The sequence below is a fragment of the Ipomoea triloba genome, chromosome 1, assembly GCF_003576645.1.
Source record: "Ipomoea triloba cultivar NCNSP0323 chromosome 1, ASM357664v1".
Taxonomy (NCBI): domain Eukaryota; kingdom Viridiplantae; phylum Streptophyta; class Magnoliopsida; order Solanales; family Convolvulaceae; genus Ipomoea; species Ipomoea triloba.
The window spans coordinates 21,318,687-21,340,036 of record NC_044916.1 but is presented as its reverse complement, the minus strand read 5'-3'; the positions used below and the strand labels follow the sequence as shown (position 1 = coordinate 21,340,036).

Sequence of the window (21,350 nt, the reverse complement as noted above, 5' to 3'; positions counted from 1 at the left end):
ACCGACTAGAAGACTTAGTCGGTGCCTAGTCGGTCTAGTCGACGCCTAGGCGGTCAGCGCCTAAGCGGCCTAGGCGGTCAGCGCCTAAGCGGCCTAGGCGGTGCTTTGGCAGCCTAGGCGGAGCTTAGGCGGTCGCCTAGCCGGCCAGCCGCCTAGACAACCATTTAATGTGATACGCTAGGCGGTCGACCAGCGCCTAGCGCCTAGGCGGGATTTTTGCAACATTGCCCACGGGGAAGAGATCTCTATGCTTCTTCCCAATCAAACAAATCTCACAAATACGATCAGGGACATTTACAACAGGTAAATCAGAAACAAGCTCCTTTTTCGTTAGATAGTTTAATCCAGAGAAATGGAAATGTCCAAATCGCATATGCCATAACCAATTATCATCACAAATATCAGAATTAAAGCAAGCAAGCAAGAAGTGCATGATTGATTTTCAAAGGAAATAGTCAGTTTTGGGACATATTTACCTTTGCAATCAAAACTCATTTAGCATCGACAATGGTACAACACCCCTGAGTAATATTTATCTTATATCCTTTTTCTGACAACTGCCCCATACTCAACAAATTTTGGTGCAGTTCAGGAACATAGAACACATCAGATATAAAATTGTGAGTACCATCCTTCAACTGAATAGAGATTTTACCTTTTCCGAAAATGGGCACTTTTGACTTATTGCCAAATGTCACTTCAGACCGGATTGATTCATCTAGTTCGGAAAACAACTCTTTCTTCCCACACATATGGTTACTACACCCAGTATCCAAGAACCATATGTTTTCATCAGCAAAAAAACTATTACTGGCCAAAAGTAAGGTTTCAGAACTCTCACCGGACTTTTCAGCAATGTTTGCTTGATTTCCACGATTGTCCTCATTGTACCAGCAATCTGCAATCTTGTGCCCATGCTTGCCACAATTGTAGTAATGAAATGGAAATTTTCCTTGTTTGGTATTACCTCCACCTCTTCCTTGGTTGGAGTTACCACGTCTTTCTCTTTGATTGGAGTTACCACGTCCTATTCCTCTAAATCCTCCTCTTCCTCTTCCGCGACCTCTACCAGATCCTCCACCTCTTTGATTAGGGCCAGTCATATTCAGGGTGACTTGGCTCTTCAAAGCTTCTTCTGCAAGTGGTTCCGATTTTGACTCATTCTTGTCAATATGACTTTCTATCATACCTTTCAGCTCTGCAACTGATAAGAGCCCGATTTTGTGTGACTCTGTTATTGAAGCCACCACATGGTCATATTTCATCGGCATAGTTCGAAAAACCTTTTCAACCACTGCACCATCTTCAATAGTATCTCCATATAACCTCATCTTATTCACCTGATCAATAAGACGAGTGAAATACGTATCTACTGTTTCTGTAGAGGTCATCTCACAATGATCGTACAACCTTCTCAACGACTGCAACTTAGACTTTTATGCCCGATCAACTCCTTTGTGTGACACCTTTAAGATGTCCCAAGCTTGCTTTTCTGTTTGAGCACGAGCTAATTGCCTAAAAATTAAGTAATCAACACCTTGGTAAATCTGTCCCCAGGCTAATTGATCTCGCCGTATAGCAGCTGCATCAGCTCCTTCTTGTAAACCGGGATCAACAAAGCTCCAAAGATTCTGGGCTTTCAAATGTGTGGTCATCATAATTTTCCAATAATTATAATCGAGTTTCCCATCTAATTTCGGACCCGACCATACAATATTGAAATTTGTGGTCATATTTCACTACGGACAATATCTCGGGGTTGGAAGGTTGACAGGCTCTGATACCAAATGTAGATATATTAAATATAATATATCTAAAAATATATATATATATATATATATATATATATATATATATATATATATATATATATATAATTGAGAGAAGGAGAATAGAAATAGAAAGGAATACTTTTTAATTGATGATTCAACATTAATTACAATGCCTATTTATAGTGTAAGGGTTATAACAAATTAACAAGGAAATGCTAAAATATAGGAAGTCGAATCACTAATGATGCACTGCTCTCCACATTTTGCTCCATGAACCCACGTAACACACACCTCACATAAGCATGTTTATTGCTGATAGACTTGGTTTAATATTTTAATATTATTATTATTATAACAAAAGTCCATAAGGCTTGGAGGCAAGGTTGCAAAAATCGCTATGCGCCCTCTAGGTGCCTAGTTTTTATTTTTTTTTAATCTAAAAAAAAATTAAAATATTTTAAGTGTTAATAATTGTAAAGTGTTTAATATTGTAAGTCTTTACACTTTAATAGTGAATACTTATTTAATTATTAGTTATTACTTATTAATTATTAGTACATTACGTATTAGTTTAATTTAGTTATTACTTATTAGAATATTAGATTATTAGTTAATACATTATAACATTAATAGTTTAAATGTTGAAGATTTAAAATTTATAAAAAAAAAAAAAAAACAGCCGGCCGGTGGCCTAGGCGGCCCAGGCGCTCGGCCGCGGAGGAGTCCGATTTCGGCCTTCCTCGACGTGGCCGGGGGCCACCAAGCGCCTAGTCGGCGCCTAGGCGCGATTTTTGGAACACTGCTTGGAGGACTGCTCCACTCGTGGACAAGGCGTGGAAAAAGTCCAGAGACGATCCACACCTGTGTCCACGCGTGGACTTGTGCATGGACGAGTCAATCTGGAAATTAAAAGCCTAGGGCAATTTTGGAGAAGCTATTTAAGGAAATTTTTTTATATTACATTTTTATCACTTAGAAGTTGTAGAGAGAAGGGAGAGCTAAATCCTAGGTTGTAGAGAGAAACAATTACATTTTGCTTTCAAGTTTTGTGAAGATAATCTACTTTCAAGCTTTGAGTTGGATTCTACCTAGATTTGATCTTGATTAGGTAATCTACATTTCTATCTTTAGTTTTGTTTCAATTTTAGATCTCTATTTCAATTCTAATTTATGATTTTAGATCTTTTTGGTTTCAATTGCTAGTTATGAGTAGGTAAATCTCTAATAGGGATTGAATTGTGAGAGATCATGATGCTAAGTGTAGATCTATAATTCTTATTGTGGAGATTGGATTGTTTGAGTTGGATTGATTGTTCTTGTTCATAATTGATGAATTGTATATGCTCTATGAGTATTGACCAACTCTTGAATAATCTAAGGTAATAAGCTACGCAAGATATTGATAGTCTTGTTGTGAGCTTCAATCAATTGTGATTTCCTATATAGATATTAAATAGGATTGATAGGTAGGTAATGTAGGCAATGTGTTTGTGAAAATGGCTCTATGCCTCTTGGTTGCCTAAAGGCACTCCAAAGCTAGGAAGTTCTTAGTAGACCAAATGGAGAAAAGTACTTGCTAATCACCTGAGTATAACCAACCTCACAAGCCAATCCTCCTGTCCAAATGTCACACGAGGAAGCATCATGATTGAGCACAATTCATTCCCTAGTTTCTTTTAATTGATTTGATTCATTTGATTTTTTGCATTTGTTTGTTAAAACTTTATCAACAATTTGATTTTAATGTGTGTTCGTGACTGGGTAACTCCAATGCACACAATGCATTCACTAAACTAAAAGCCAAGCAAGGCCTCCACTTTGACCTCCTTGTGAGACGATAATACCCGGGCCAACCCCAAACACACTATCTTTTGATCAATTGTTAGCACCACACGAAACACATTGTCACCAAATGCTAGACACATCGTCCAAATAATATAGCGCACGTGTCCCAACAGTTCCATTCTATGAACTCTCTATGAACATTGAACATATAAGTACTATGAAGAGTCTTTTGAACCACACACCGCCATTTTTGCGGTCCAACATTGCCTCGATCAACGCAAGATACAAGAGTTTTTCTCCATCCTTTGCCTGTAATTTTTCTTTAAATCCTATGCTTAGAGGAGCACTCACAGCCCTCTTCTTCTTCTTCCTTTCAATCTCAACTGTTCCCCGGGAGAAGCCGAGAATAGCTGATACATCATCTTTAGTTATTTCAACCATGAGCCCATCCTTTAGTGTCAACTTGAAATTCATGGGGCTATAATTGTTAAGCAATGCATATGACAATTCTGTTGGGAACACTTTAGTTTGCAACTCCAAAAACCTCCCAAACCCCATTGCTTGAATATATACCTTCTCGTTGAGCTGTGTTAAATTTTTGTACAGCGTCAACATATAGAGGTTTAAGTACGCACCTCAAGCGTTACAACACGCACATTACTGTGTGATTTCACACTTCGCACTCGAATGCAAGTGATAGGTTAACCCACGCACCTTAAACTATTCATCTATGCATCTACAACTTTTAAGTACGCACCTAAGGTTTTAATATGAAATCTAATTAATCTTAAACCCTAGTCTAATCACTTCAAAAATTGATGAAATTTACCTTTTACAGTCGCTGTCAGTTGCTGAGTTTGGTTTGGTTAGTGTACATTCTTTTCAGACGCCAATGTTGTGCTTGCTCCGATTGCTTTGTTCTACGAAATTCGTCGATTGCAGAAGATGAAACGCAAACTATTGAGGAGACATGGAGAATATGAGAGTAAGAACGTATGTTTTTTTTTAATTTTTTTGCTTTTACTAATTTAGCCCTCAGTGCGCGAAATTCAAACAAAATAGCTTTACCTCCATATTAAAGATCAACGACTGAGATCAAATTTCAAAATTAAAACAAACGGCGCAGATCCACCCGCATTGCCGCACCTGGACAGCCTACTGCACCAGAACACAATTATATATATATAGGCTTGCATTCACATGCAAACACCCTTAAAATAAATAGTGTGGACAAAATGAGTTCGTAGGATTAGAGGGTTTTGACGGCTCAGATTTAGAGAACTAGCATGTACTAATTAGGAGCGTACTGTAAAATAAGGGTAACTAAGGTAATGCATTCACAATATAAAATTGGAAAATGTTATACCCGGTTATTTTACTATATGGTTCATAATTATGTGAATTTATTATTATTATATATTATGTGACCCAAAATTATTTTGAGGGTATTTTATTAATATTATTTTAAAGATATTATAGTTTCCTAATTCATATTATCTTATGAATATTATATTGAGTCTAATATTTTCCCAATTTGAGTAATCCTAATATATATACAATGGCATCCTAATTAAATATATTAATATTTGTTGGTAGGAATATATGTACTGTACGTACTAACCCTTATATTAGGAGATATAATTACTAATTAATTTACTTATATATTATTTAATAATATAATTGAACATATATATTATTTCATCCTAATCCTAATCCTCCGTAATTATATATGTTTGTGTTGGATATCATTCAAAGTAGCAGCACAATTAAAGGGGTTATGGGACATGTGTCGACATTTCCTTCATCCTTGCTATTTGTGCGCTTGTTTCTTATGGCTGGTAAGGGTGCGTGGTTATTTCTATTACTATATATGTAGCCACCCCCCCCCCCTTCCCATTTGGAACACACCAAACAATCTCTTTCCTTCCTTTTTAATTCTTCTATCCTAGTGTCTGAGCAAGTGAGGCGGTTCGCCTGGGCTATAGTTGGTGTAAGCTTAGCTCAGCTAGTCTGTGTAACCTATCGGAAGCGTGCCGGGATCCTTAACTACACTGTTACCGGGCAAATAACGCTTTTAAGGCAGTGTTATTATAACACGGCACAGACATCCTATTTTGCTTTAGTTGTTCTCGTTTCCTAAAGAGTATCAGGCTAAGTTGACGTTGCCTATTTCCCAACAGTTAAAAGCGTTATTCGACAATAGTCAACCTTTCGGTACGATGGCTCCCTTTGTCATACCCGATTTATCCAAAATAACCGCCCTCGATGGAAATAATTACAGTCGGTGGGCTCAAAGAATGTTGATACTCATCGAACAACTGAAACTAGTTTATGTGTTGTTTTGTGATCCACCCGAACCTGCTCCGCTAAGGTTCCCATTTCAAGAAACAAGAGAGATTATTAGTCCTGAACCAGATTATACTCCTGGCTAACAACCGGGTGTAACTCTGAAACAATTTACAGATGACAATAAGGCAGCTAGAGGATACCTTTTGTCACAAATGAGAGACAAATTGTTTGACATTTATGTCAAACAAGACTCGGCAAAAGTTATTTGGAAAATGTTGTTAGAAAAGTATGGTGCCAATGATGCTGGAAGTCAAAGTGTCAGTCACAACAACAACAAAAGGAGTGGAAAAGTTAAGAAAATCAAAGGATGCTATTTCGTGTGCGGTAAGCATGGACACTGAGCATCCCAGTGCTATCATTGCAAGGGTAAAATTCACAGAGGTCAATCTGACGGAGCAAGATTAGTATAGCATTCCCTTGATTAGTAGTTATTTTGAGTAGTTCTTTTTTGCTCTAGCCTCTATCTAGCCTCTAAAAGCTCGCATGAAATGGGATAGTATTAGTACTAAATACTAGTTGAGTTGTGTAAATTTTGAATGCCTATTAGTGCTTGTCATTTCAATGTGTTGAATGCTAATGACGTTGTTGCATATTAATAGACACAATTAATAGTGGTTTGCACAAAGAAATATGAACTGCTTAATGAGATATAGTCACATAGTTTGAAATATTTGAATTGTGTACTGAGAGTGTTTGTCAAACATGATAAGCATATATCAAAAGCTTTTCACCTTGTATTGGGAGCATGGAAATGTCATTATTATTGAATACTCTGACTAGGAAGGTGGTTTTTAAGTAAACTTCAGTTTCACCACTCGACCTGGGAGTTTTTAAGAAGTAGGGTGTTGGTCATGCAGGCTAGTTGAAGTGCTACTTGACCCTCACCTGAAATGAGATTGGCTTTTACATGCTATCAAAGCTTTGTAATAGGCATTGCTTAAGTTGATTTAAACTACCTTTTATTAACAAAAGGGTACTATGAGAATAAATTTAAATGTGTACTGATTTGCATTATACTAATGCTATATATGAGTTAGGTGGTGAAGGGAAAATTGTGAAGTTGAAATAACATAACTTTGAATGCTAAAGTTATAGAAGTTGAATTTCATCTTGATGAAATTTATGTAGATAAACCCTTCTCTAATAAATGCCAGTTTGCATATAATCTTTGAGTATGAGATCTTCTTTTCAAGAAAGTATGTGAAATTTATGATTATGTTGTTCAATTTGAAGCAACATGCAACATGCAAACAATATTATCTTCGTGGCTTACTGGTAATGAGTATTTGTATATATGATTTAAAATATTAATTGGGAGATCCTGAAGATCCAGGATTCCTTTATATAGTGAAACCTTAGTGGTTTAAGGTAACTAATTTGGTTGAAATATATTCCACTGTTGAGAGTGTATTAACCAAGTGCAGGGTTGCTATAAAGATTGCATAGGTCGATCTGCTCAGGAGCCAATGTTGGGCACCAAAGATCAATCTGAGTAAAATATCAAGTACTTTTGAGAAGAATACTTGTAATCGCTGCATTGTGGGGGTAAACAGCTCTTTATATTTCCTTTCTATATGTTTCGAACTTTACAGAAAGTAATGGTAAAAGATAATGTTTCATGTTAAACATGAAAATCTCTAGGGTATTATTTATGAGTAAATAAAATACTCGTCAAAGTGTACGTAAGTTTGATGGAGTTGATCAATTTATGTTAATAGTGAAGACTAATTATGAGATTAGTCGTTGAATTGTTGATGGAATGACTTAAATTCCAAGAGGTGATGAATTCATGGTGGATCCCACTTGTGTGGTCAAACGAAGCCATGGAAAGAATAACAAAGTAGTACACTAATTGGTCATTCTAATGATCTATGTACTAGTGAGGTTGAGCTACAACTATTAATGAATTTATTTATAACCCTATGAGATGGGTGGTCCTATTGAGATGGACTTGATGACTTCACCGCTTAATAATTGAGAGAGTGAGCACAAAATACTCTTAATTATTTCACACCCTAATTTGGGTAGTCTATATTGAGATAGGCTTAAAGAAATCACTTACTTAAGGGAAAAAAGGTTAACCACCTTTCTAAAAGATAATGAGCTATCTTTCTAGAGCACTCATTGGCATCCGGATGTCCAATTGAGTAAAAATATATGAGAAGCATGATGTTATTACTGAACTATCATATTTATGTCTTTAACTACTCTGTAGCCTTTAAAGGTGGTCTATATTGAGATAGACTTGACAGAGTTAAATATCTATACTGAGATAGACTTGACAGAGTTAAATGTCTATATTGAGATAGACTTGACAGAGTTAAATGTCTATATTGAGATAGACTTGACAGAGTTAAAGGTCTATATTGAGATAAACCTGACATGGTTAAAATGTCTATGTTTCGATAAACTTGACAAGGTTGAAGGTCTATATTGAGATAGACACAACAGACTTGAATATTAAGGTTTCATCATAAGCATTTTGGAAGAATTTTGGAAGCTAGATGAAAAATGAAGAAGAAATCGTGCATCGACAGTTCCACCATGAAGAATGTAGGTAACGGTGAAAAAATTGAGTGAAATATGATAAAATGGGTCAACAAAAATGACCCTAAAATGGGTAAATAAGTACTAATAATGGGCAAACAAAAAGCCAATATCTAAGTGTTGAGAAAGAATGTCCCAAATAAACGCTGAGGTTGTGAAGAAAACTCACGATTGTGAAAAAGAAACTTGGAAGCTAGATGAAAAATGAAGAAGAAATTATGTTTCGATAGTTTTACCATGAAGAATGTAGGCAATGGTGAAAAACTGAATGAAATGAGATACAAATAGGTCAACAAAACAAATGATATGGATGACTCTTTTAGAGACCGTCTAACGAATAGTAGTTAGTCATAATACTACATTATAGTTGGCAAAATCAAAATGTAATAATATTATATTTTTCTCTAAAATTATTACATTTTTACCAAACACTTTATTAATCTTTCTTATGTTGTCATTATCCCAACTAATTTTGCTCTTGTTAGATGATGTGGCACAGTGAAAAATAATTTTTTTTATATGATGACATGATTAGCAAACTTGCTACTACAACAAATTTGCTAAACTTGACAAAAGGTTGTGGCTGCCTTTTGTACTTTTATTTATTTATTTATTATTTATTATTTTTATTTTTAATTATTTATTTATTTTCTTTTGCTGTGATGTGAAAGTGAGATTTTTTTAAAAATAAGAGAGTATTGTATATATGTAGAAAAAATCATAAAAGACTTGAAAATTTGGTGATATAAAATTTTAAAAAATGAGAGAGTAGTGCAGAGATAAGGACAATCTTATTCGTAAGACGGTCCCACACACAAGCATATGACATTAGACATAATAATTTAGAGCAAATACCAATTTTAGTCCCACGAGTATTAACAAAATGACAATTTTGGTCCACATGTTTAATTTCTACCAATTTACATCCACAACTATTGTTTTAGTACCAATTTTCATCCATGACTATTGTTTTAGTGTCAAAATTCATCGCGCCAATCACCCATCCGTTTAAAAAGTACCGAAATCTAAAATCTTTAAGGATATTTTTGTCACTTCCAAATTAAGATCACAATTTAAGCATGAATAAAGTGATTTAAGTCCTAAGATCGATCACAATTCACAGTTTTCCTCCTCAAAGTAAGGTAAGATGAGGAGGAGAACTGCAATTTGTGATCAATCCTAAACTTAAATCCATTTATTCATGCTTAAATTGAGATATTAAATTGAAAAAAGACAAAAATACCCTTAAAATTTTTAGATTTGGGCACGTTTTAAACATATAGATGACCGGGGATGAAATTTGGCACTAAAACAATAGTCGTGGATGAAAATTGACACTAAAATAATAATCGTGGATGAAAATTGATAGAAATAAAACACATACACCAAAACTGTCATTTTGTTAATACTCGTGGAACCAAAATTGGTATTTGCTCTAATAATTTAAATACATGCGTTTGAAGCAAGTGGTTACTCATTGCAGCTCTTCTTCCAGAGGTTTTCTGAATTGGAAATTTGGAATTGGCACTCTCACAGCATCCCTGCCACTGCGTTATCCTGCATCCAAGGTATATACCTCTCTTTTCTTGCATATACAACTACACACACACATACGTATTTGCGAATGATTTCATTAGCATTTCATTCTGAGTTTATTTCCATATGGATTTCCAGTTCCGATCATCATCAAACTGAGATTCCTATTAGGTTTGAGAACATTGTTCTCTTGAGGAGAATGCTCTCTGATACTATGTACGTTTATCTCTGTTTGTGTGAGCATTGTTGTATGCTTTCTTTAAATTCTAGTGCAACTGTGCAAAACCCTTTTATCTGAAAGCGGCATTAATGTCTCATCTTGAGACTGTAACAAGATCAATCATGTTGTCTACTCAGGAACCACTCTTTATTTCGTTATTTCCCCTTTACTTTAATCAAGACTCATCTTTGCCAAAAGATGATGTTGCATGTTTCTCAATTTGTTGGCCCATAATGGCCAATGTAACTCCAATATTCGAGTTTTCTAAAATTTATAAGTTACTCTTTGTGGAGCAATAGATTGGGAATGCACCATTGTGGATTTATCCAAATGGTCATATTAGAATCTAAGCTAGGATGGAGAAAATGGACTCACAAGTTGGAAATCCTGGTAAATCAACATGGACAAGCGAAGAACTAGACATTCTAGGCTTTCTAGTAACTGCTTTGAGCCTGAGGGTTTTGAATATTTTTTTATTGCCGATCAGTTAAATACAGTACAAGGATCTGTACTTAATCAGTACTGTTTAAGGATTTAATGGCTTAGTGTAATCCTATGAGGAACTCTGTAACTGGGTTCTGTAGTAGTCTGCAGTTATTAGCAATGATGTTCTTGCAGCACGTTATGGGTTATAATGATTAAACTATCAAACTTATGGCGTCTAGCTATTAGAGTTCATGGTGCTATGTGCTTTAATCATGATAGCTGTAGAACTGTAGAGCGCTTCCTGTAGGTGCATATCCATTTTATTGTTGTGCAAATAAGTCGAGGACTTCTATCTCGAAGGTCGTAATTTCAATTTTCACATGCACTACTAGGATTTCTAACAGTAAAATTTTCACCGCTTTACTTTTGTTACTTTGAGATACCAACATGGTCAGAGTTTCTTTTGGGGTTTACTCCCACATAATTTCCTGCACAGTTTGCCCTACCCAGCCTTTAAACTTTTATTCCCTTCTTTTGCTTTTTTTATTTTTCTTAATGCACTTTCCAATTTATCTGTTATGTTCGGAGTATTGTTGATGGGGAAAAGTTGGAAAAATGAAATTAATTGTTAACTAATTGTGTTAATTTAAGGACTAACTTTTTACTCACAGTCACACATATTAGGCGTTTGAAATTATCATAAAAAGAACTTCCAGAACTCTTCCTGTTAAAAATGTAAAAAAAAAAAAATGGTATATGATAATATGAAAATAATCAGTACTTCAAGCAGAACCACGACCTTCATAGCTTTTTTGGAGGAAGCTAGTTTAGATGCATTTAACTATACACTACTGATATCCACTAAAGGAAATTTTCATTTTTAGTGCAGTTTGAATAAACTTCAAACTTTTGCTTGCAACAGTGCCAAACTCCTTTTTCTCTTTCTAATTAGTCAAGGACATATACCTGACTTCTATATATGTATGTTCCAAACTCTAATATAAAATTTTTAGCTGTTTTTGTTCAAGTAAAAGTTAATGTTTACATTGTTTTGCATGCAGTTAACAAACCTGCTAATTGTAAGCTGAGTAGATCTATGGACTTTGACAGTCCAGATACAAATGTCAGGACTCCCAGGAAGACAAAAGATGGACTGCACTTTTATCCAGTGTCTCCTGGTGGTTCAGGTGAAGGCTTGCCTTATGCCCCTGAAGATTGGCCTAACCTAGGTGATAAGTGGCGTTGGAAGGTGGGAAAAAGAGTTAAAGGTTCAGGCTACAGTAAGGATAGATACCTGTATCTACCAAGACGTCTCGTGAAAGCTGGACAACCAAAGTCTTTTCAGAGCAAATTTTCAGTTGAGCAATATGTCCAGTCAGCATTTCCTTGCACAGATGTGAATGCTTTCTTTGCATCATTCAGATGGAATATTCCCTTGAAGTGGTTCAATTCAAAAGGTTAGTTGTAGTGAAGCCTTTTTGTCATTATCAATTTAAGGGTCTTTTTTTATTTTTTATTTTTTAAATCAACAAGTATTATACTTGCAGTGCACCATATTTATTTTACACTGAAAGTGCTTATTATTTTTTCCTGTGTGTAATTCATGCAAATATTATTAGACCATTGGGTTTGTAAGATTTTATTCAAACCTTTCAGTAAAAAAATCTGGGATTACTTGGGGATCCCTGCATGACACTTACAAGACCTGTAACAACTAACAAGTGAGAAAATCTAAATTAAATTTGTCAAAGGAGGAATTCTGCAAAGCTTAGAGTGTGAATCAGTTTTGGACTAGTGTTAAGTGAGTTGAATAATATTTAATGATCATAAGGTATTTAGGTGTAAGATTTATTTTTATGTTTAATTGCATGCAAAGTCTACCTTATTAGGTTTGTAGTAAAACCAAGGAGCTGGTATAAAGACAGATTGCTGCTTTGCTCCATTTACAATGTTCTTGAGAGGATTGCTGAGTAAAACTAGGTGTACTTTTAGCTTCTTCTTCTGTCCCAATCTCTTTTATTAAACAAGGTTCCCAACATATTTTCAGAATAGAGAATATGTTTTCTCTGCTCTATTTACGTTATACTGATTTCAGTTCCCATAGAATTCCTTGTGGTTCTTCGTTGACAAGAAATAAGAACAGAGGAAATAAATGTCATTTTTAGAATGCACTATACTAGCTAAAGTTGTATTTTGTTATTAGTTGAGCAATTTAGACACTGGTGGCAACCCTTTGCAAGCTATCAGCTTGTAAAGATGATGAAACTCTTGTTTCCCATTCATAATATGTCTTGGAAGGAGCTATAATAGTTGTTTACCTAGAGTTGCAGATTATGCCACGTAGGTTTCATGTCTTTCCCTTATTTCCATATTTTGGTGATTCTTTTATATGGCTATACATTTAACTCTTATCACTTCCATGATGCTATATATGCTCATGGTTTTAAAATTTTCATTTATTTATGTTTTTTTTTTTGAAAGCAAAGAACGAATCTTGATTAATCAAAGAGAGCAGAAATAATGTTTGGCGGGAGTGTCCCAGTACAGAGTACTAATCTGCGAATAGGCCGCAGTCGCAAGAGTATGTGCTATGACATTTGCTGATCTTGGTACTAGACCAATAACACATGAATTAAAAGTAGATAACAATGCTCTAGAAGCGTCAATGGCGAATCTTGCATGTGAGTGAACTGTAGTGGTCGATGAGAGTGATGATCTGAGCTGGGAGAAATCTGTGTAAACCGCCACCGAAGAGATGCCCTTGTCGCGCAGCCACGTGAGTGCCTCCTTCGCTGCCATTGCCTCGGCCATTAATGGAGATGAACAATTGGGCAGTGGACCTGCACAGGCTGCGATAAAACTCCCCCCTGCCGAGACCAGGACCGCACCAAACGCCGCTTTGAAAGATGAAGAGCAGAAGCCCGCGTCAAAGAAGCACCTTGATTCCGCCAGCTGGGACTGATCTGGAGCTGTGGGAGGTGATGTAGCGGTTACCGTTGATGATTGCTGGCTGCCATGGACTGCCCTCCAAGCATGTAAAGCAGCAGCCGCCAAGGACCGAACCTTCGCATGCAATGGCAGAAATCCCTCCCACACGGCTGAGTTTCGAGCCTTCCACAGATAATAGAGCAATGCCACGATCCTGCCAACATCCCCTTCAGTACACACATGCAGAACAGATGAGAACCATGTGTTAAAAGAATTGCCAACAACAGGTGGAGTAGGTAGATTGGACTCATTCCAAACATGCTGGGAGAAAACACACGTAACTAATGCATGCATTACACACTCATGAGCTAAAACACACTTTGGGCATGCTGGGTCAACATCTACCCTCTTTAAAAGCAAATTGGTGGTGACCGGAAGAGTGCCACTAATGGCCCTCCATAGGAAGATTTTCCATTTGGGGGGACTTTAATTTTCCACAATGCAGGCCACTTATCAAAATCACCTTCCAGGTTAGTATAATTACCCAGGACGGTTCTATATCCACATTTTACCGAATAACAACCCTTAGGGTCTCCCTGCCAGTACCACGAATCCTCATGACCTGGAGATATAGGAATCCTGCTAATTCGTAGGGCATCCTCAGGAGTAAAAATATCGTGCAGAAGAGGGATGTCCCAATTACTATTACTCGCATCCATCAGACCTGACACAAAAGAACCATTAAGCTGCTCAGGCATGGGTGTTTGTACCAAAGGGCTTGGGTCATCCGGGAGCCATGGATGGCCCCAAATGAGAGTAGTTTTCCCATTTTCAATTCTCCGTCTCACTCCTTCACAGATTAAATTGTGGGCAGCCATAATGCTACGCCAACAATAACTAGGGCAATTCCCAACAGCAGCATCAATGAAAGAGGTCCTGGGGTAGTACCTAGCCTTGTAAATTCTTGCAACAAGAGAATTGGGATTCGTGAGAAACCGCCAAGCCTGCTTGCCCAACATAGCCAAATTGAAAGCACGGAGATCCTTGAAGCCTAAGCCACCAAAATTCTTGGGTATACATAAACGATCCCAAGCCTTCCAATGAATCCTTCTATCAGTCCCTGACCCCCACCAGAAACGGTTCATAGAAAAACGACTGTGAGACTCGTTTGAAAATATACTCATCTAACGTTGACCCAGAAGACTGGAAAATATTCTCATAATAATTCAACACAACAGACTTTAGGGACTCCCCTTCAACCCACACACCCACATCATTTTTCAATTTAGATAGGGAATTTTTCTTCTTACGAGCAGAGGCGTACCTGTGATAGAATTTTGTATTGGCATCTGCCCCCCGCAACCAGTGTTGCTTCGCCCGTTGTCGCCAGAAAGTATCCTCCTGGGCTTCCAGACGAGCTAGTTGGCTCTCAAGGCGCTGGAATTCAGCCAAGGATTCAGGGTCACGCCGTCCCCTCAGCATGAATTGTGCCCTCCGTAATTGCTTCAACTGGAGCCCAAAATTATGAAAATGATCACCACCCCATCTCTGCAACTTCTCCCCGCATGACTGTAAACAACTAAGCAGACCACCAGACCTGCCCTCTTGCCAGGCATGCTCCACCACCTCCCTACACCCTTCATCAAGTAACCATGCCATCTCAAACTTGAAACTACTGCGAACACCACCGCTTCTAGACAAATGATTATCCAACCTCAAGAGCAAGGTCGAATGGTCAGACGATCTAGTAATGATGTTCTCAACGTAGGCATCCTGCAACAAATCTCTCCAATTCGCATTAGCTAGGACCTTATCCAATCTCTCCTCCATCCAGTCTACAGTCCCCTTACCTCTTTCCCAAGTAAACTGATAACCTCGCAAAGGGAGCTGAGTCAAACCACAGTCATCCATAGCCTCCCCAAAACCGCGTAGGAGACCATCCGGATGTGTATTTCCACCTCTCTTCTCGTGCTGAAACAGTAGATCATTAAAATCCCCTAGAACAACCCAGGGCGAGTCAGACGAAGTAGCCAGAGACCGAAGCAAGTCCCACGACTCTCTCCTTCTAGAACGCTCTGGAAAACCATAAAAGCATGTCATTCGCCAGCATGGATAACTAGCAACACATACCTCCACGTCAATATGATTCCTGGAGAAACAAAGTAACCTAGCCGTGTAATTCCTCCTCCAGAACAACGCTAAACCACCACTCAAACCAACATTGTCAACATAAAACAGACCATCGAAGCCAAGTTTAACCCGTAACCGCTCAGCGTGGCTCCGGCTAACCTTGGTTTCCATTAAAAAAAGAAAATCAGGCTTCTTACTGGACACCAGGTCCACTGCTTCGCGAACTGTTCCTGGATTGCCCAAGCCACGACAGTTCCAACTTAAGACACTCATGATGATGGGCGGGACTGGGAACCAGTACCTGCCTTGAACAAGTTTTTTGAGACATCGGTCATGGCAACATCACCTCCACCGTTCCTTCCAGCCCGCCTACCCCCCGGGCTCTCCGTTTCACGCCGGCGTTTAGCAACAACCGCAACACCCCTCTTGGCGTCACGCGGTGGAGTTGCCCCTACTGTCACAGCACCTCCACGACCACAAACTGGAACAGAACCTCTCACCTCACTGGTCCGAGAAGGCCCCGTCAAAGGCACTAACCAAGGATCCCCAACCGCTCTTGGACCTCCCCTGCCAGCCCCAGCACGCATCTCAACACCAAACGGGTAGCTATCAACAGACAAAGGTGATTCTCTGGCCCCTAAGCAGAATTTATGTGAATGTCCGAGCATGCCGCAAAAGAAACAGAATGTATGTAATCTCTCGTATTTGAAAGACACCCAGCACCACGATTTGTCCCTCTTGATCAGCTTCATACGTCGTTTGAGCGGGCGATCAACAGGAATAGCAACACGAATTCTATAGAAGGTTCGCCATGTTGCACCCTCAAACCTATCGTCACTCCGAATAAAAGAACCAAGGAAATTTCCGACTTGTTCAAGAACAGTATCCGAAGTATATCCGACAGGGAGTTCATGGACCTGAATCCACATGTCAACCGTATTCAGCGCAATTTCTCCCGGCAACGCACCATCACACACCTGCCGGCATACCAATGTGCTGTTGTCAAACGACCACGGCCCCTCTTCAAGCACATAATGCATGTCAGATTCATGGAAAAACACGAACATGAAGAGATTCGGCTGTAGTTCTGAGATTTGAACCCCCTTCACCGGTTGCCACACAGATGCCATGACCTGACGCATGAACTCAATCTTGACAAGCTTTGACGTCAAGAACCGTCCTACCACCACCCATGTCTCGTCGGAATCAGTCACCCCAACAGTGTCGCCCACCGGTTCGAACTCGAAAGCCTCGTCCTCCAACACCATATCAGCCCACCTTGCGGAGAGCCCTACAACTTCATCAGTAGTCTGCTGCGCTGCCATGCCGGAACCAGTAGACAGGAAAACAGAGATCAAACACAAAGAAACCGTCGAAAAACGAACGGAGAAAGGTAAAGAAAACAGGAAAAACCCTAGAAACCCTAGGAGGAAGCCAAAACCCTAGACAGCTAGAGAGAGAATTGACAAAGGAATCAACTTAAATCGATATGATTGATTCATTCATTTATTTTTATTTGCTATATTATGGTTGTTGACAATGAGTTTGCACCATCTTTGGTAGAAGCAGAACTTTTGGAGGCTGACTCTCGTTTATCACACACTTGTAAGGCTGGCAACAACATGTGTAGCAGTTTATCAGGAGTATCTGATCCTCCTCCATCAGAAGACATGTTTTGTGGCATTTGCTGCAGTGAACCTGGTTTTTGCCGAAGTTGTTGCTGTATTCTTTGTTCTAAGACTACTATTAGTTCAGCATTTGGTAGCTATAGTTACATTAGATGTAAAGCAATATTGCTTGATGGTTGCATTTGTGGGCACATTGCTCACATAGACTGTGCTCTTCAGGCGCATATGGTTGGAACAGTAGGAAGAAGCTATGATTTGGATGCAGTGTATTTTTGTCGCCGCTGTGATTCTATGACAGATCTTGTTTCATACGTTATGGAACTTCTACAGATTTGCCAATCTATTGATTCTCGAGATGAGATTGAGAAGATTTTGAATTCTGCAATTAGTATCTTGCACGGCTCAAGCAATATGAAAGCAAGGCAGCTATTACATCATATTGAATCAATGATGGCAAAGGTATTTAATAATTGAGGGTAAAGTAAATGCCTTCTCACTTTTTCTTTCTTTTAAATTAGTTGTTTCTAAAGCTCTAGCTTGACCAACCTGATATTGGAACCAGCTTAAGAATGGAGCTAACTTTGAAGATATGTGGAAAAAGGAAGAGTCTGTGTTAGAAGTATTAACTGGTAACTTCTATATCTGTTCTAACATCACACTGTTTCACAATTTCCCACTTGTAACTTAAAACCTCTTACATGGTCATGAGTTTGAATCCTTGCCCCCTTGGTTTGAGCCAGTCAGCAATGAGTAACCTAGGTTGGTTTACTTTCTTGTGGTCCTTTGCCGGTTATGGTCACAAGGCGGGATTTACTCACACTCGAAAGGGTTGTGGGGTTTCCCTCGTCATCCAAAAAAAAAAGGACTTGTAATATTATGGCAATGCACTTGTTGCTTAACAAAAAGTGCACTACAGACATATATCAAGCACTCTTATAATTCAAGAACTATCCATGCAGCTCAAGCAAAGGTGACAAAGAAAAGGAGAACAACTCATGGCAAGCCTAGGAAAGACGATGCGAAGTGGAAGAGGCAAAGAATGACTGCTCAACCAAAGGTGACAAAGAAAAGGAGAACAACTCATGGCAAGCCTAGGAAAGACGATGTGAAGTGGAAGAGACAAAGAATGACTGCTCATCCAAAGGTGACAAAGAAAAGGAGAACAACTCATGGCAAGCCTAGGAAAGATGATGCGGAGGGGAAGAGACAAAGAATGGCTATGCAGAACCAAATGCACCTGATACTGATATTGACTTCACGATAAGCCCTATATTGTTTCTGCACAGGATACGGAGAGGAAAAGTATTTGATAGGATGGTGAATATTTGTGCTGCATTTAATGAGATGACCATAGATGGTAAATCTCAAACTGTTGTTGATAATGAAGCTACACTGCACACAAAAGCTGTGGACATTTGATGTATTAAAACACAGTTGCAGTTAGATGAGCCGATGGCTCAAAAGTTGAATAATGAAGAAGTCCAACATGACAAACAAATGTCATTCTCTTCAGACAGAATGTTCAGAAATGATGAGGAAACTGTTGTAGCTCATGAGAATTCAGTTTTATTTGGAGAATTGAAGAGAGTGAAGTTTTGGAGGAAATGGAGACTAATGCCTATTGCTGGACTGGTGAAATGTTTATACATGATGAAAAATGAAGAACATTTTGCTCTCAGATGGCTGAACACTAATGACATCCAACAAGCCTTGGAACTGAATTACATTAATGAAGTTTACATGGAAAAGCTGAGTGAACTACAGAAAGCTGAGAAATGCAGGGTGGACGATGATGCATTCTGGGGACGTGGTTACGTTCGCAAAAACAGATCAGCAGAGAAACTGTAATTTAGGAAGTTGCAGGAGTTCTATTTCATTACAATACTATAGTTTATTCCTATTTCATTACTATATTATAGTTTAGAAAGTTGTTAGTTTATTACTATATCATAATTCAGAGAGTTAGAGTATTAGAAAGCTTCCTAATTTAGTTTTGGTAATTAGATCAGTTTTGGAATCCTTGTACTGCCTATATAAAGGAGTATTAATTTCAATGAAGGTAAGCAGAAAATTTAATCCCAGCAAAGGGAACTAGGGAGTTCTGGGGCCTCAAGAAAATCCAAAGCAGTTCTGTTCTATTTTTTGTCTCTTTTTTTCTGCCTGTGACGATCAGTTCATAACAGGACGATGTGAAGGAAGAGAGAAGAAAGTTGAAAGGAATCCTCAACTACAGCAACATATAAATGATAAGGCTAAATTATCAGAGGACAGAGACAACGATGAATGTCCAAGATGATTTAACCATGGAATACTTCCAGGGAACAACGTAGATGAAGCTTTTTTTTTTTTTGGAAATTGTAGATGAAGCTTTTAAGAACTATCAGAAGGGAATTCTCAATGAATCTTTTGCCAGACTACTTGTTGGTCAACCCTAATCTGTTTTTACAACTCTTTTGGCTTAAGACTTGACTGTAGTTTGTTCTGTAATCTTTTGTAGCTAAATGTATCAAACTCTGTTGTGTATAGTTTTTGAATGCTTAATGAAAATATGTTTTCTAGGTGTCTGAGAGTATATACAAACACTCTTTAGTTGATTGGTACACAACATAAATGGAGTATAGGCTGATGCATGTAATATTAATTAGGATTTTAGAACCCTCAATTTATTTCTTATTTTATAGTTTTTTGGTTAATAGACTGTAAGTTATTAATCTACAACGAAGATCAGAGAAGATCCTTGATCAGTTAAAGCTCAAGTTTAGAGTTTACACATTTAGAAAAGACAATTCTTAGAGTTGTATGTCAAATTCATAAGAGCATAAGTTCAATGAAGTACTCATATGGTGTAGCTCTTTCAACAAAGCAATGCAGTAAAAATTAGTGAAATTCAAAGAAGTTAGTGAACTCAAGTTTAGAAAAGATGAAGATTAAAGCTCTAAAGAACATCAGAGAAGTGAAGCCAAAACAAAACCTCTTTGTCAAGTTTTCTTATTTGAATGTTATATCATCCTCAACTGACAAAAAGAACATTCTAACATCTCTATCATACAAGACAAAAGTTGATTGTTATATGTATCTATTTTGAGACAATGATTCAGAAATTGAGGTAGATGCTTGAAGATACTGAAGACAAATATACAATGTTTGAATAGTCAAAAGAATAGCCTAAAATTGTGTTGAAGGCAAGACCAATGTAGTCTAGTGTGCAAGATCGAAGAACATTAAATATCGTAGCTAGCTAGCCAAAATACAATTCAAGCATGATTTTATTCAACAATCAATAATTTGGAACCAAGAATTAAACTTTAAATTTGTTAGGAATAATTATTTGTAGATTGCCAAAGACCTTGTGGTCTAGTGGCATCCGGTGTCCCGGTTCACACTCCCACATGGATGATGGAAGTGGGTTCGAGCTTCAGTGGATGCAACTGTTGACTCTTTGTGCTTCAGTAGGTTGAGAAAGTAGCTATGAACAGATACTACTCAAAAAATTATTTGTAGATTTTGATGACGGAAGACCCCTCAATTTTTCTGTTGTAAATCAGAGTCATTCTTTCCAATTCTACCGGAAGGACACTACCCAATTTCTGTTGTAAATCAGAGTCATTCTTTCCAATTCTACCGGAAGGACACTACCCAAAAGAAGGGCAGCAGAAAGAAGTAAAATCAGAAGAAGAGCAATCAAAAGAAGTAGACTTAGAAGGATATGTGTTGGAGTTGGAGTTAGATGGCAGGAGTCATATGAAAACAAACACGTGAATTCTCTATGCGCACTAATGCTCTAGAGTCGTCAAAACGGGCTTAGCCCGCCGGTCCGTCCCGCCCCTATCTAGGTAAGGGCTGGTTTCGAAAACTTAGGTACGCTAAAGGACGGGCTTTTTTGCCCCCCCCCCCCCCCCCCCCCCCCCCCCCCCCCCCCCCCCCCCCCCCCCCCCCCCCCCCCCCCCCCCCCCCCCCCCCCCCCCCCCCCCCCCCCCCCCCCCCCCCCCCCCCCCCCCCCCCCCCCCCCCCCCCCCCCCCCCCCCCCCC

The 21,350-nt window shown here is 38.4% G+C and overlaps 1 protein-coding gene across 1 annotated transcript; it reads left to right on the top strand.

Moving 5' to 3' along the window:
* The first annotated feature begins 6,118 nt into the window (after window positions 1-6,118).
* LOC116010397 lies at window positions 6,119-18,609 on the top strand. The gene is made up of 6 exons (XM_031249793.1): window positions 6,119-6,230; window positions 9,917-10,021; window positions 11,697-12,092; window positions 17,257-17,780; window positions 17,884-17,950; window positions 18,281-18,609. Exons 1-6 carry the CDS (start codon window positions 6,119-6,121, stop codon window positions 18,583-18,585), a joined length of 1,509 nt encoding a protein of 502 aa, XP_031105653.1. The 3' UTR covers window positions 18,586-18,609.
* The last annotated feature ends 2,741 nt before the right edge of the window (window positions 18,610-21,350 follow it).

Excerpts from the sequence above, each read along its gene's own strand:
- LOC116010397 (XM_031249793.1), top strand. The coding sequence starts at position 6,119 with ATGTTGTTAGAAAAGTATGGTGCCAATGATGCTGGAAGTCAAAGTGTC. Across the intron at positions 10,022-11,696 it reads TGCGTTATCCTGCATCCAAG|TTAACAAACCTGCTAATTGT; the intron begins GTATATACCTCT and ends TTTTGCATGCAG. Across the intron at positions 17,781-17,883 it reads TTGAATCAATGATGGCAAAG|CTTAAGAATGGAGCTAACTT; the intron begins GTATTTAATAAT and ends TATTGGAACCAG.